The sequence below is a fragment of the Dipodomys spectabilis genome, unplaced genomic scaffold (assembly GCF_019054845.1).
Source record: "Dipodomys spectabilis isolate Male_0828 unplaced genomic scaffold, ASM1905484v1 ptg000363l, whole genome shotgun sequence".
Classification (NCBI taxonomy): domain Eukaryota; kingdom Metazoa; phylum Chordata; class Mammalia; order Rodentia; family Heteromyidae; genus Dipodomys; species Dipodomys spectabilis.
Genome location: NW_024871040.1, coordinates 2,685,279 through 2,700,415, shown reverse-complemented (window position 1 = coordinate 2,700,415; position 15,137 = coordinate 2,685,279). Strand labels below are relative to the sequence as shown.

The 15,137-nt window shown below is 46.3% G+C and overlaps 1 protein-coding gene across 1 annotated transcript; it reads right to left on the bottom strand.

The window, feature by feature from the left end:
- Window positions 1-1,030: 1,030 nt before the first annotated feature.
- On the bottom strand, window positions 1,031-14,935 carry LOC122095975 (tubulin alpha-3 chain). The gene is made up of 5 exons (XM_042666329.1): window positions 14,915-14,935; window positions 6,353-6,575; window positions 5,230-5,378; window positions 4,290-4,970; window positions 1,031-1,347 (listed from the first exon to the last, which is right to left on the bottom strand). The coding sequence occupies exons 1-5, from the start codon at window positions 14,933-14,935 to the stop codon at window positions 1,051-1,053; spliced, it is 1,371 nt and encodes a 456-aa protein (XP_042522263.1). The 3' UTR covers window positions 1,031-1,050.
- Window positions 14,936-15,137: the final 202 nt, after the last annotated feature.

Here is a 15,137-nt window from a genome sequence, read left to right as displayed (position 1 = left end):
TGACCACACAGTGAGGTCAAGACTGGATATATGAAGAATTTACTAACAACCCTTTCTCATTCTTATGTCCTGTCCTTCACATTTAAGCCAATTTTAGGGATTTTGTGGACATTTCTCACCACAGACCTTAGATTAAACCCTCTATTTCTGTGTTTTAAGTCAGGGTCTTGCTATATAGCCCAGTCTAGCTTCAAACCCAGTCTTCTGAGTGCTAGGCTTGAAGACATTATCTACACTCCCAATCTCTAAACCTTTATAATTGAGTCAGCATGTTTCATCAATGGAGAAATCTTCAAATAGCATTCAATGGAGAAAACCTAACTCGATTTTTTTTTTTCCCCCAGTCATAGGGCCTGAACTCTGGGCCTGGGTGCTGTCCCTCAGCTCTTCAGCTCAAGGCTAGCACTCTACCACTTGAGCCACAGTACCACTTCCTGCTTTTTCTGCTTATGTGGTGCTGAGGAATCAAACCCAGGGCCTCATACATGCAAGGCAAGCACTCTACCACTGAGCCACCTTCCCAGCCCAATTTATTTATTTATTTTATTTTTTGGTGAGCATGGGGCTTGAACACTCAGCCTGGGCACTGTCCCTGAGCTCCTTTTGCTCAAGGCTAGCACTCTCTCACTTTAGTCACAGCGCCACTTCCAGCTTTTTCTGTGATTAACTGGAGATGAGTCTTACGGACTTTCCTGCCTGAGCTGGCTTTGAGCCACAATTTTCAGATCTCAGCTTCCTGAGCAGCTAGGATTACAAGTGTGAGCCACTTGTGCTCAGCTTCTCAGTTTTCTTAGGAGTTAGTAAATCTAGGAGATTGGAAGTAATAATTCCTTGAGGTCAAGTCCATTCAACAATGCTTTCCCAAGACCTATTTCAATGGAGCTTATACCAGCTTCTATGTGGCTTGCAGAGCTTGTCTACTTCTGTAGGCAGAGATAGGCAGCAGGAGATTTGGGGTTTATGCAGAAGCTTTAATTGAAAACAACTCAAAGTCAGCCATGTTGAGGAGTGGCAGGAGTCAGGAAGAAACACCTGCCAGCAACATGGCTCTCAGTATTCTTCCCCTTCTTCAGCCTCTGCTTCCACAGAATCCACGCCCACCTCTTCATAATCCTTCTCCAGCGCTGCCAGGTCCTCCCGGGCCTCAGAGAACTCCCCTTCCTCCATGCCTTCGCCCACATACCAGTGCACAAAGGCTCGCTTGGCATACATGAGGTCGAACTTATGGTCCAGGCGGGCCCAGGCCTCGGCAATGGCGGTGGTGTTGCTCAGCATGCACACAGCCCTCTGCACCTTGGCCAGGTCTCCCCCAGGGACCACAGTGGGGGGCTGGTAGTTAATGCCTACCTGTAAGAGAAGACAACATTCCATGAAGTCTATATCAAAGTCCAGAAGTGGTGCCTACTGTTTCTTAAACAGAAGACATTATAGGTACACTCCCGCGACTAGGGGAAAATACTTGGTGCTTCCTACAAACAGGCTTGGGGCTTCCTTTGTGCCAGACAGGGGGTAAAACAGTAGGTGGATGGGTCCTGAGAAGGTAAATGCAGGGAAAGAGGAGCCTTGGAGTTGGGTTATTCTGGCTGGGTCCCAAGTGGCATGAGAGCTGTGTCCTAGCAACTGTGTCATATGATAGGTGCCCAGGGGAGGGGACTATCTTCCATCTGAAACCTAGGTCCGTCTTATATTCTTTGTGGTTTCTTTCCTCACAGACTTCAATAAGATGGCAATGAATTTCTGTAGTGGAAACCTGCAGTTTAGTAGACCCCAAATACTGAATACAACTGCAGTACCCCGAGGGAACACTGATATGAAGCTGTTACCATTGTGGCAGGAAGTGACCTACTTTAGTGCTAAGTGGGAGCAGAGGTGGCACTGAAGAAACAAAACAACAGGCATTCTAGGTTTGAGAACCAGGAGATATGCAATGTGTAGGGTGCACTGGAGCAAAAGACATAACTACAAATTCCAGGATTAAGGTTCTTTGTCACAACTGTTGAAGCTTGCTAATATATATGTATGACAAAAACAGCCATGAACAATCCTTAAGTGAATGAATGGACAGGCTGTGCTCAGTCCAAACCTTAATTTGAAAAATTAGGCAGCTATTTATCTTCTATCTAGAGAAAAATAACATAATCAGAACAAAAAATTCTCTGTAAGAATTTAAGGGCAAGTTGGGCAAGGTGGTACAGGCTTGTAATCCCAGCACTCAGGAGGCTGAGGCAAAAAGATTATGAGTTAGAAGCCAGCTTGGGCTACATGGTAAGTCTTATTGCAGTGAAGCTACCAGAAGTAATGACAATTGAACGAGAAAGCAACAATGAAAAATAAAACACAAGAAACCAGAGATGAACAGAAATCAGTAATTAACTTCTAGAAAAAGCTAAAAAAGTGATAGCAAGGTTTCTAACATGTATCAGTGAAAAGCTGGTACATATTTTGTGTTTGAAACAACTCAGGACAGAATTCCTAGGAGGAGACAAACTATGATGTGATCTTTTTCAGTGCAAAAACATTCGATTCCTGACAGCTGAGCACTGATGGCTCATATCTATAATCCTACTCAAGAGGCTGAGATCTGAAGATTGCAGTTTGAAACCAGTCTAGGCAGGAAAGTCAGACTTTTTTTTTTTGCCAGTCCTAGGGCTTGAACTCAGGGCCTGGGCACTGTCCCTGAGCTTCTTTTGCTCAAGGCTAGCACTCTACCACTGGAGCCACAGTACCACTTCCAACTTTTTCTGTGTATGTGGTACTGAGGAATAGAACCCAGGGTTTCATGCATGCTAAGCAAGCACTCTACCACTAAGCCACATACCCAGCCCTGTGAGACTCTTAGTGTCAATAAACCACTCAGTAAAAGATGGATATGGTGTTGTGGCTAAAATGGTAGAGCACTAGCCTTAAGCAAAAACAATTCAGGGACAGCACCCAGGCCATGAATTTAATCCCCAGGATTGACAAAGAGAGAAAGAGAGAAATTTGTCATAGTTTTATTTTGAATAAGATAGTCTATAAGAAATTGAAATCAATTTCTACCTACTTGGAGAATGAGGTGGGATTTTTATTATAATTTTTTAAATATTAAATAATTAAATTTATTTTTTTCAAAAATACATACAAGGCAGGCATAGTGGCTGACATCAGTAATCTCTGCAAGGAGGCAAAGATCAAGAGGATCATGGTTGTATGCCAATCCAGGCAAAAGTTAGTAAGAACTCATTTCCATCAACTAGGCATAGTAGAATGTACCTAATGACCCCAGACACTTTGGAGAATCATAAGGAACAAGACAAAAATGCAACATCATACCTGAAAAATAACCCAATAAACAAGGGCAAGAGATGTGGTTCATGGTAGAAAGCCAGTTAGCAATAAGAGGCTCTGAGTTAAAAACCAAGACTGGATGTATGAATATGCTTGTGTTTGTAATCCCCTCACATACACCATGACACAAAATTCTAATAGAATGCTTACATGTGCAAGACAAAACTAGCTGGGCACTGGTGGCTCATACCTATAATCCCAGCGACTAAGGAGGCTGAGATGTGAGGATCATGGTTCAAAGCCAGCCTGGGCAGGAAAGTCCATGAGACTCTTATCTCCAATGAACCACCAGAAAACCAGAAGTGGCACTCTGGCTCAAAGTGGTAGAGTGCTAGCCTTGAGCAAAAGGAGCCTAGAGATAATGACCCAGGCCCGAATTCCAGCCGCATAACTGGAAAAAAAATAAATAAATCAAACTGTATTTCCTACATTAATCCTAACAGGCACAAATGGCACAAAAACCTTTCAGAAACAACCTATTGTGTGTATTTGTGTGTGCATGTGTGTGTGTGTATGTGTGTGTGTATACATACACTGCCTAGTGTAATGACTCAGTAAAAAACTTGCAGAAATATCACTGAAAAAATTTCTTCTCTGGTTCACTTTTTTTTTTGTCAGTTGTGATGCTTGAACTCTGGGCTTGGGTGCTGTCCCTGTGCTCTTCAGCTCAAGGCGAGTGCTCTATCACTTGAGCCATAGCCACTTCTGGTTTTCTGGAAATAAAGAGTCTCACAGACTTTCCTGCCTAGGCTGGATTTGAACTGTGATCCTCAGATCAAAGCCTCCTGAGTAACTAGGATTACAGGCGTGAGCACCGGTGCCCAGCTCTGGTTCACTTCTGAAGGCTACCAGCCTGGCCAAAGATGAACACTCAGGGCAATGTTCCCAAAGGATATGGGCCATGACTCTGCAGATCTGCTGCTTACTGACAGACATGGGGACTTCACATCCCCCAGTCCTACCTTAAATCCAGTTGGGCACCAGTCCACAAACTGGATGGTGCGCTTGGTCTTGATGGTGGCAATGGCCGCATTGACGTCTTTGGGGACCACATCCCCCCGGTACAACATACAGCAGGCCATGTACTTGCCATGCCGAGGGTCACACTTCACCATCTGATTGGCCGGCTCAAAGCAGGCGTTGGTGATCTCAGCTACCGACAGCTGCTCATGGTAGGCCTTCTCGGCAGAGATGACCGGAGCATAGGTGGCCAGGGGGAAGTGGATGCGGGGGTACGGCACCAGGTTGGTCTGGAACTCTGTCAAGTCCACGTTCAGGGCCCCATCAAACCTCAGGGAGGCTGTGATGGAGGACACGATCTGCCCAATCAGACGATTGAGGTTGGTGTAAGTGGGACGCTCAATGTCCAGGTTGCGCCGACAAATGTCGTAGATGGCTTCGTTGTCCACCATGAAGGCACAGTCGGAATGTTCCAGGGTCGTGTGGGTAGTCAGGATGGAGTTGTAGGGCTCCACCACAGCTGTGGAAACCTGGGGGGCTGGGTAGATGGCAAACTCCAGCTTGGACTTCTTGCCATAGTCCACTGAGAGCCGCTCCATGAGCAGAGATGCGAACCCAGAGCCGGTGCCGCCCCCAAAACTGTGGAAGATGAGGAAGCCCTGCAGGCCTGTGCACAGATCCGCCTGTGAGGAGAACCACAGCACACATGACAGGAGCCAGCACCTGCACAACCAGCCAGGCTCCCTCCCCCCTTCCCTCTGCACCGGACATCAGGAATGGCACACCGAGGACCCACACACTGGACACCAAGACCTGTGCAGACTCAGCTGGACTTCTGATTCCAGACTCTGAGACTGGCCATAAGGACCCATCCACCACCCAAGGCCCCACTCTCTCCACCAGGACCACATCCACACGCAGTCTTCTGCGTGCTGTTCTTACCAGCTTGCGGATCCGGTCCAGGACCAGGTCGACGATCTCCTTGCCAATGGTGTAATGGCCTCTGGCATAGTTATTGGCAGCATCTTCCTTCCCAGTGATCAGCTGCTCTGGGTGGAAGAGTTGCCTGTATGTGCCTGTGCGCACCTCATCTGCAAAGAGACAGTGTGTGCGAGACTCAGGCCCCCTCTGCTCACCAGCATGGACACCTGCCTGGCGATCGCTCAAGTCAGCACAGCACAGCACATGCTGTTCCTCCTAGGTCAACAGTGACTCCCTAGAATTTTCTTGTTTTAATTTTCATTTCTCTTTCTCCATTTGGTTGGTTGGTTGAGATGAGGTCTGGCTACATAGCCCAGGTAGGCTGGAATTCCACAGGGAGCTCAGGTAGGATTAGGCCTCATAATCCTCCTACCCAAGACCCCCAAGTGCTGGAAATACAGGTGTGCATCACCACACCCAGCACACTAAAGTAATGGCAGCTCAGTACAAATGCCAAATGGAAATAAGCTCTCACTTGCTCGCATGGGTCACTGGACAGAAACTCACTTCTTTTGACCTGCAACCACCTCAAAGGGAAGATCTTACAACTCCTTCAAACACCGGGCAGATGCCAGGTCAGTGTGACTGGCAGCACTCTATGCGGCCTGGCTCTCACAGGTTGTAATAGGAGACATTCTGTCACCTCCTGGGGGACACTGGGAGGTGCTTGCCATCTCTTCCAAGCTGAAGGAACCACATGGATATTCTTTGTTGCCTTTTCATAGCTAAGAGCTAGCCAAGAGCCCTGCAGCATCACTACCGCATGAGGGAGGGAACCAACATCTGTTCACCTACACCTGGGGTCTGCAGAAGCCACCTGACAGCGAGAGACGGCAAGCAGGAGGACTCTCTCAGCCCATTATCTTCCTGCTGGCAAAGCAGCTTCCTTAGAGCCCAGGGTTTCCTCAGTTAGGAGCCTGTGTCCCACAGGCAGGAACTTTTCAGCTTCTCTCCCAACAGTGCTTGGAGCCTACAGCCACTTGTTCCCTCCTTTCTACAGAAGGATTCCAGGAGCCTGCATGGGGCTGAATGGAGGTGCTCCCGCCCTCCCAGGAAGGCCGCCCTCCAGGGCTAGAGCACCTACCGACCACAGTGGGCTCTAGGTCCACAAACACTGCTCTGGGCACATGCTTGCCAGCCCCGGTCTCACTGAAGAACGTGTTGAATGAGTCATCCCCGCCACCAATTGTTTTGTCACTTGGCATCTGGCCATCAGGTTGAATTCCATGCTCAAGGCAGTATAGTTCCCAGCAGGCATTGCCAATCTGGACCCCTGCCTGCCCCACGTGGATAGAGATGCACTCGCGCTGGAAACCAGAACACATACATGAAAACCATGTATCTTCAAAGCAACTGAAATGGCACAAAATGTTAATGAGATTTTGTCATAATTGAGTGTTGAGAATGTATTTGGGTTCATAAAGAGCTCCTAAGACACAACATCCTTTGAACTCCTAATGGTTATTTTAAATCAGAATGCAAAGGCCTATCCAACATGGATACTTGAGCTATGAACAGAAATAATCATATAAGTTCACCTTCTGAGCAATTAACAAAATATGTTTGAAATAAAATAAGCAATTCTGTACTCAAAGATTAGATTGTTCTACCTGAAGTAATGGCTTAGAAAATCAGACATGATTTATGAAATCCAATTAATTCAACTAAATACTGTGAATTTTTGTGTATGTGTTTATGTGTGCCTGTGTGGTATCGCGGGAGGGGCAAACCTACAGCCTTGCACGTATATACTAGACAGACGCTCTATCATTAACCCAAACCCTCTGCCAGTCCTGGGGTTGAACTCAGGACCAGGGCACTGTAGCTTAACTTTTTGTGTGTGTGTGTGTGTGTGTGTGTGTGTGTGGTTTTTTTTTGGGTCCGGTCATGGGGCCTGAACTCTGGGCCTGGGCGCTGTCCCTCAGCTCTTCAACTCAAGGCTAGTGCTCTACCACTTGAGCCACAGCGCCACTTCCGGCTTTTTTCTTTTTGCTTATGTGGTGCTGAGGAATCGAACCCAGGGCCTCATGCATGCAAGGCAAGCACTCTACCACTGAGCCACCTTCCCAGCCTCTGTAGCTTAACTTTTATGGTCAACACTAGCACTTACCATTTGAGCCACAGCTCTACTTCTTTTTTGGTAGTTAATTGGAGATGAGAGTCTCATGAACTTTCCTGCCCAGGCTGGCTTTAAACTGTGATCCATAGATCTCGGCCTCCTAAGTTACAATTACAGGCATGAACCTCTAGCTTCAGGCTTTTTTTTTTTTAATGAGGATTTCACTCACAGTCTTATGCATACCAAGCAAGTGCTCTATCACTGAGCTATATCCTTATCCCTTACTTATTCATCTATTTAGTGCCAGTATTGAGGCTTTGAACTCAGGGCCTCACAATCTTACTTAGCTTCCTCCCACCCCCTCAAAGCTGGTGCTCTACCACTTAAGCCACATTTCCACTTTTGGCTTTTTGCTGATTAACTGGAGATAAGTCTCTCTTTGATGTGTCTGCCCATGCTGGCTTCAACCTAAAGTCTTCAGATATCAGACTCCTGAGTAGCTAGGATTATAGACAAGAGTCACCAATACTAAGACTATTTTTTTTTATTTATTTTTTGTCAGTTGTGGGACTTGAACACAGGGCCTGGGGACTGTCCTTGAACTTTTCCATTCAAGGCTAGCACTCTACCACTTTGAGCCACAGCTCCACTTCCAGTTCTTCTGGTAGTTAAATGGAGATAAGAGTCTCACAGGGCTGGGAAGGTGGCTCAGTGGTAGAGCGCTTGCCTTGCATGCCTGAGGCCCTGGGTTCAATTCCTCAGCACCACATAAGCAAAAGAAAAAAGCCGGAACTGGTGCTGTGGCTCAAGTGGTAGAACACTAGCCTTGAGCTGAAGAGCTGAGGGACAGCGCCCAGGCCAAGTTCAGGCCCCACAACCGGACCCCCCCACCTCCCCAAAAAAAAAGAGTCTCACAGACTTTTCTGACCCAGTTGGCTTCAAAATACAATCCTCTGATCACAGCCTCCTGAGTAGCTAGGATTACAGGTATGAGCCACCAGCACCCAGCTCAGATTAATTTTGTTTTGTTTTGGTTGGTTATGAGGCTTAAACTCTGGGCCTGGGCGCTGTCCCTCAGCTCTTCAGCTCAAGGTGAGCGCTCTACCACTTGAGCCACAACGCCACTTCCAGCTTTTTCTGCTTATGTGGTGCTGAGGAATCGAACCCAGGGCCTCATGCATGCAAGGCAAGCGCTTTACCACTGAGCCACCTTCCCAGCCTCTAAACTCCTTTTTTTTTTTTTGTCAGTAACAGGGATTGAATTCAGAAGTCTCAAATCATCACTCAGCTTGCTTGCTCATGGTTGGTGCTCAATGGTAGAACCATTGTGCCAAACCTTTAGCCTAGCTTTTTTGTTGATTAAGTGGAGATGGAATCTTGTGGACTTTTCTACCTGGGCTGGCTTTGTGCCTCAATCCACAGTAGCTAAGATAGACAGAGAAATTATCTGTGCCCTGTTCTACTTTTTAAATTTTTATTTTTAGGGCTGGGAAGGTGGCTTAGTGGTAGAGTGCCTGCCTCACATGCACGAGGCCCTGGGTTCGATTTCTCAGCACCACATACACAGAATAAACTGGAAGTGGGTACTGTGGCTCAAATGGTAGAGTCTTCACCTTGAGCTGAAGAGCTGAGGGACAGCATCCAGGCCCAGAGTTCAAGCACCATGACCGACCAAAAAAATTATTTTTAATTGTTATTATACTGATGTACAGAGGGGGTACAGTTACATAAGTCAGACAATGAATACATTTCTTTTTAGACAATATCACCCCTCCCTTGCTTTCTCCCAGTTTTTCCCTCCCATCCCCATAGCTCCTTCCCCCTCATTGTTAAAGATAAACCTTTGCTTAAAATAGCAGCTCCTAAAAGTGGTAAAATACACAAATCTAATCTAATCTCAAAGGTTTTTTTTTTTTTAGCCTACTGGGTAAAAGAAAGTACTTTCCCTTTATGTTTAGAATAATTGACTTGCAAAAAAAAAAAATAGTTAAGTGACTTGTTTCCATACTGTAACCATACCCCCTCCAAAAGCCTTGAAACCAGCTGTGACAGAAAATGCCCATGGTATAACCCCTGTTTTTACTGTATTTCATGTTGGTATAATTTGGGGAGGGGAAGGGAAAAAACAAATTGTTTAAAAAGGGATACAGGTGGACCCATTGCAACAATGAAATGTACAAGATGCTATGTCCAAAACCGAACTTTACAACTTTGGGCAGATGGGGGGGGGGGGTAGTGGTGGAGATGGGAGAGCAGGAATGGTAAGGGAAAAACACAGGAGGAGGCAACAATGCTTGATAAGAAATGTACTCATTACCTTGCTCATGTAATTGTAACCCCTCTGTACCGTATTTTCACAATAAAAAATTTATTAATAATAAAAAAGAAAAAAAGAAAATGCCAACATAAGTCTGAGTTATTGCAGTTATATATTTTGTATGGTTGTAGGCTACCAAATCATATAAACATTAGTTTGGAGAGAAAATTGAGATTAAAATGACTGGCCATCCACTTCAGTTCATTGGGAACAACTGAAATGATCTGGACTATGTAAATTATTGGAGAAGGGTCTTTATGGCCTCTCTCAATATAAGACTATGTTTTGTGTGCACTTATTTTAAATGTGCACACACAAGGACAGAGATATTAACTGCATTTAATTGATGTGTAAATGATTCATATTTAGTCCAATTACCTAGTAGTCACCTATAAGCTGGGGATATAAAAATGAATAACTTGTTAAGTGCTGATGCCTATAATTCTAAGTACTCAGAAGGTTGAGATCTGAAGATCTCAGCTCAAAGCCAGCCAGGGCAGGAAAGTTCATAAAACACTTATCTCAATTAACCAGCAAAAAGCTGAAAGAGGAATTGTGGCTCCAGCTTTTTTCCACTTAGCCTTGAGTGGAAAACTAAGGGACAGTGCCCAGGCCTGAGGACCTACAGTGCCCAGGCCTCCAGGACTGGCTAGCTTAGGCAGAAAGTTATCAAAAGTCCATATGGGAGGTGGGGATGAGGTGGGAGAACAGGCTCCTGGGGCTCATGTCTGTTATCCTAGCTCCTCAGGAGGCTGAGATCTGAAGATCATGATTTGAAGACAACCTGGTTGGTCATGGGGCTTGAACTCTCTGGGGCTGGGCGCTGTCCCTGAGCTCTTCAGCTCAAGGTGAGTGCTCTATCACTGGAGCCACAGCACCACTTTTGGTTTTCTGATGGTTAATTGGATGGAGATAAGAGTCTCACTGGGAAGGTGACTTAGTGGTAGAGCGCTTGCCTAGCATGCATGAAACCCTGGGTTTGATTCATCAGTACCACATAAACAGAAAAAGCCAGAAGTGGTGCTGTGACTCAAGTGGTAGAGTGCTAGCCTTGAGCAAAAGAAGTTCAGGGACAGTGCCCTGGACCTAGGTTCAAGCCCCAGGACTGAAGGAAAAAAAAAGTCTCATGGACTTTTCTTGCCTGGGCTGGCTTTGAACCATGATCCTCTGATCTCAGCCTTCTGAGTAGCTAGGATTACAGGCATGAGACACCAGCACCTGGCCCTTGAGACTCTTATCTCCAATTAACCACCAAAAAGCAGAACTGGAGCTGTGGCTCAAGTGGTACGGTGCCAGCCTTGAGAGGAAAAGCTAAGAGAACAGACCTCATACCCTGAGTTCAAGCCCTAGCACACACGCACACATGCGCGCACACACACACACCATGCACATGTGCGTTCACACACAAGAGGAAAACTTAGTCATGTTTTCCATGTGCCGTTTCTTATCGGTCTTATGTCAAAATCTGATTTTAAAATAGACGATTAAAAACCGGCCTATTTTTGTAAATGCTTATACATCACTTTGTATTGCTTTGGAAACGAAAGCTAGAAAGCGATGCTGGTTGCGGCCAGCATGGCAGGGAGGAAGCTGAGGGCAGCGGGCATCGCTGTGGGTGCCTAGTGCCGCCGCAAACTCACGCAGCCACCCGGAAGTGTCCTGCACAGCCTCGCCCGCTCCCTGTGCCCACTCCGGGTTCCACACAGCCCTGCTGCCCTCTCCAGCCCGCCCCAGTCCCACCAGCGCACAGCTTACCATGGCTTCCTCCCGGCAGCACCCGGCGTTCTCACCTCCTCTCTGTCCGAGGCCACGTGCCCAACCGCCTGGCGCGTCCGCGACACACCGCGTCCTGATTGGCTCATGGCCTGCGCAACTACTACTGGTTCTCACAGCTTTAGGGCGGACCGTAGGTTTAAACCTCAATCTTGATTGGCCACTGGCCTTGACTTCCGAAATGTTCCTTCTGATTGGTTGTCACTTGAGGCCCAAGTGGGGACCTTTGATCTTTTGGGTCCTGTGTGGGCACGTAGAGGTGGCGGGGAGTCTTCCAAGTTGGTGCCTACTTAGAAACTGTACAAGAAGTAGCCAGGGGGCCAAGAAGAAGGTCTGGTTGGGAGGGAGGTGGCCGATTATTGTTACTTATGCCACCTTAGCCCCACCTGTAGAAAACTCACATCAGGAAACCTAACTACCGGAGAGGTGGAGGTCATGAGTATCATGGTTCGAGACCTGCCTAGGCAAAAAGTTCATGAAACGAGCCTGGCACAGGGTGCTCATGCCCATAATCCTAGCTCCTCTGGAGGCTGAGGATCTGAGGCTTTGGATTCAAAGCCAGCCTGAGCATACGAGTCCAAGAGACTTATCTTCAATGGAACAACAGAAGACCCACTCACACCTGTAATCCTAGCTACTCCGGAGGCTGAGATCTGCGGATTGCGGCTCAAAGCCAGCCTGGCAGAAAAGTCTGAGCCTTACCACTTCTGGGCATCAACCCAGAACATCACAAACCATGATACTGTAAAGCCTCTAGACCAGCACAAAAAAGTCAGAAGTGGAGGTTGTGGCTCACGTGGTAGAACACCAAACTTGAGCAGAAAGTTAGACAAGAAAGCAAGGTTCTGAGTTCAAGCCCCAGTACCATCATGTACTCAGGCACACGCGTTCACAAGCACACGCCACGCGTACACACACACACACCACAATTAGTGATTCCCAGGGCCTGGAGGAGGGCAGGATGAACAGGTTGGGCACAGAGGGCTCTTTTTTTTTGGTCGATCATGGGGCTTGAACTCTGGGCCTGGGCACTGTCCCTGAGCACTTCATCTCAAGGTAAGCACTCTACCACTTGAACCACAGCACCACTTCCAGTTTTCTGGTGGTTAATTGGAGATAAGAGTCTCACGGACTTTTCCTGCCTGGGCTGACTTTGAACCGCGATCCTCAGATCTCAACCTCCTGAGTAGCTAGGTGCGAGCCACCAGCACCCAGCCACAGAAAACTCTTTAAGGCAGGAAACTATGTGATAATCTAACCCTCTATACCTGACCTTATACACTTGTCAGAACACATAGAACTTTGGTGCAACATGCAGTTCAAACCTAATATAAAGTAGGGACTTTGGATGACAATAATGAGTCAGCGTAAGTTCATCAGTTGTAACAAATGTGCTGCTCTGATGCTAGATACCAAGAGTGGAAGACATTGTGTATCTGGGGCTTCAAGTCTATGGGAACTCTCTGTACTTTCTGCTCAATATTGCTGTGAATTCAGCTTCACTGATAAATTCTATTTTTAAAAAATCATCTGTCATAATGTAAAGGTTTATTTCTTGATTTTCAAGTTTATTTCATTTATTTCTATGTCCACTCATATGTCAGCACCACAGTCTTATTATAGCTTTGTAGTCAGTGTAGAGATCAAGAAGCAGGAATCTCTAATTTTGTTATTTTTCGTGCCCTTTTCTTTCTTTCTTTCTTTCTTTTTTTTGGTCTAGTCCTGGGACTTGAACTCTGGGCCTGGCTGCTATCCCTGAGCTTTTCTATTCAATAGCACTCTACCACTTGAACCACAGCTCCACTTCCAATTTTCTGGTGGTTAATGGGAGATAAGGGTTTCATAGAGTTTCCTGTCTGAACTGGCTTCACGCTGCAATCCTCAGATCTCAGCCTCCTAAGTAGCTAGGACTATAGGTGTGAGCTACTAACACCCAGCTTCCTTGCCTTTTAATATGAATTTTGAAATCAGCTTGATAATTTCTTTAAAATACACAGAATTTGGGGCTGGGAAGGTGGCTCAGTGGTAGAGCACTTGCCTTGCATGCCTGAGGCCCTGGGCTCGATTCCTCAGCACCACATAAGCAAAAAGAAAAAAGCCGGAAGTGGCGCTGTGGCTCAAGTGGTAGAGCACTAGCCTTGAGCTGAAGAGCTGAGGGACAGCGCCCAGGCCCAGAGTTCAGGCCCCACGACTGTACCCAAAAAATAAAATAAAATAAAATACACAGGATTTGTTGTTATTTGTTTGTTTTGTGCCAGTAGTGGAGCTTGAACTCATGGTCTAGATGTTTTCTCTTAGCTCTATTCTCAGACTGAAGAGTAGCTAGGATTATAGACATAAGCCATTAGCTCCCAGCCAGAATTATTTTCTTATTTTTATTTCAGGATAGTTCATTAGTAGTGTACAGAAACACAATTGATTTTTATACACTGATTTTTTTGTTGTTGTAGTTGGTGTGGGGCTTGAACTCTGGGCATGGGTGCTGTTCCTCAGCTCTTCAGCTCAAGGCTAGTGCTCTACCACTTGAGCAGCACTACTTCTGATTTTCTGGTGGTTTACTGGAGATAAGAGTCTCATGGACTTTCCTGCCCAGGCTGGCTTTGAACCATGATCCTCAGATCTCAGCCTCCTTAGTAGCTAGGATTACATGTATGAGGCACCGGCATCCAGCTGTACACTGATCTTATATATGACAACTTTGCAGAATTTGTTACTTCTAATGTTACTATATTATATATATGATGTCATCTGTAATTAGAGCTAGTTTTACTTTCTTTCCTATCAGATTTATTTCTTTTGGTTTGGTTTCTTGGCACTACTGGCTCTTAAACACATGGCCTTATACTTGCTAGGCAAACTTTCTACTACTTGAGCTAAGCCTCCAATCCAGTTTTGTGGGTTTTTCTGTGTGTATGTGTGTGTGTGTGTGTGTGTGCGTGCTTGTGCATGTGTACGAGCATAAGAGAGACAATACTGGGGCTTGAATTCAGATTGGGTAGTGTCTCAGCTTTTTTTGCTAGCATTCTATCATTGAAGCCACAGCTCTGCTTCTGGCTTTTTTTTTTTTTTTTTTTTCTGTTTAATTGGAGACAAGAATCTCACAGACTTTTCTGCCTGGGCTGGTTTTGAACTGAGATCCTCAGACCTCAGCCTCCTGAGTGGCTAGGATTACAGGTGTGAGCCAATGGCACCAGCTGCTTTTTAGTTTCTTTATTCCTTAGAATAGCATAGTTCAATGATTTTCAAGTTAAATCAACTTAGCATTCCTGGGTTCACGATATGCAGACAGGCATGAGTACTCTGAACTCCAAAGAGCAGGGAATTGTTTTTGGGGTTCTCCAGGACTTGCCAGGTGGTCCTAGACTAAGAGGGGCTGTGTTGGCATTTGAGGGGCTTTGAGGGCACACACACACACACACACGACTGCAAGCTGTTTCGGGAGGTCAGCTGCGGGTTTCTTTATAAGACATTATCTGTAGCTGGAGGAGGCTCAGCACAGCCTGCCCAAGTTCTGCCATTTCACAGCATTCTCATAAAAGGCTACACTTTCTTGCCAACGTGTGAGGGTGGCTTCCTGCCAGCCCATTGTAGCTGAGGAGTCAGGGCACGGCCAGACCTAGGTCCTCATCGCACTGTGCAAGAAAGTATTTTTCAGACCCTGCACATCGCTGGACCTGGACCTCAGCGTGGCGGGATTGATGTGAGCCGTAGGACCCAAGC

Coding starts and splice junctions, on each gene's coding strand:
- LOC122095975 (XM_042666329.1), bottom strand. CDS start 14,935: ATGGCAGAACTTGGGCAGGCT. Junction 4,971..5,229: donor TGGACCGGATCCGCAAGCTG/GTAAGAACAGCA, acceptor TTCTCCTCACAG/GCGGATCTGTGCACAGGCCT. Junction 1,348..4,289: donor GGTGCCCAACTGGATTTAAG/GTAGGACTGGGG, acceptor CTTCTCTTACAG/GTAGGCATTAACTACCAGCC.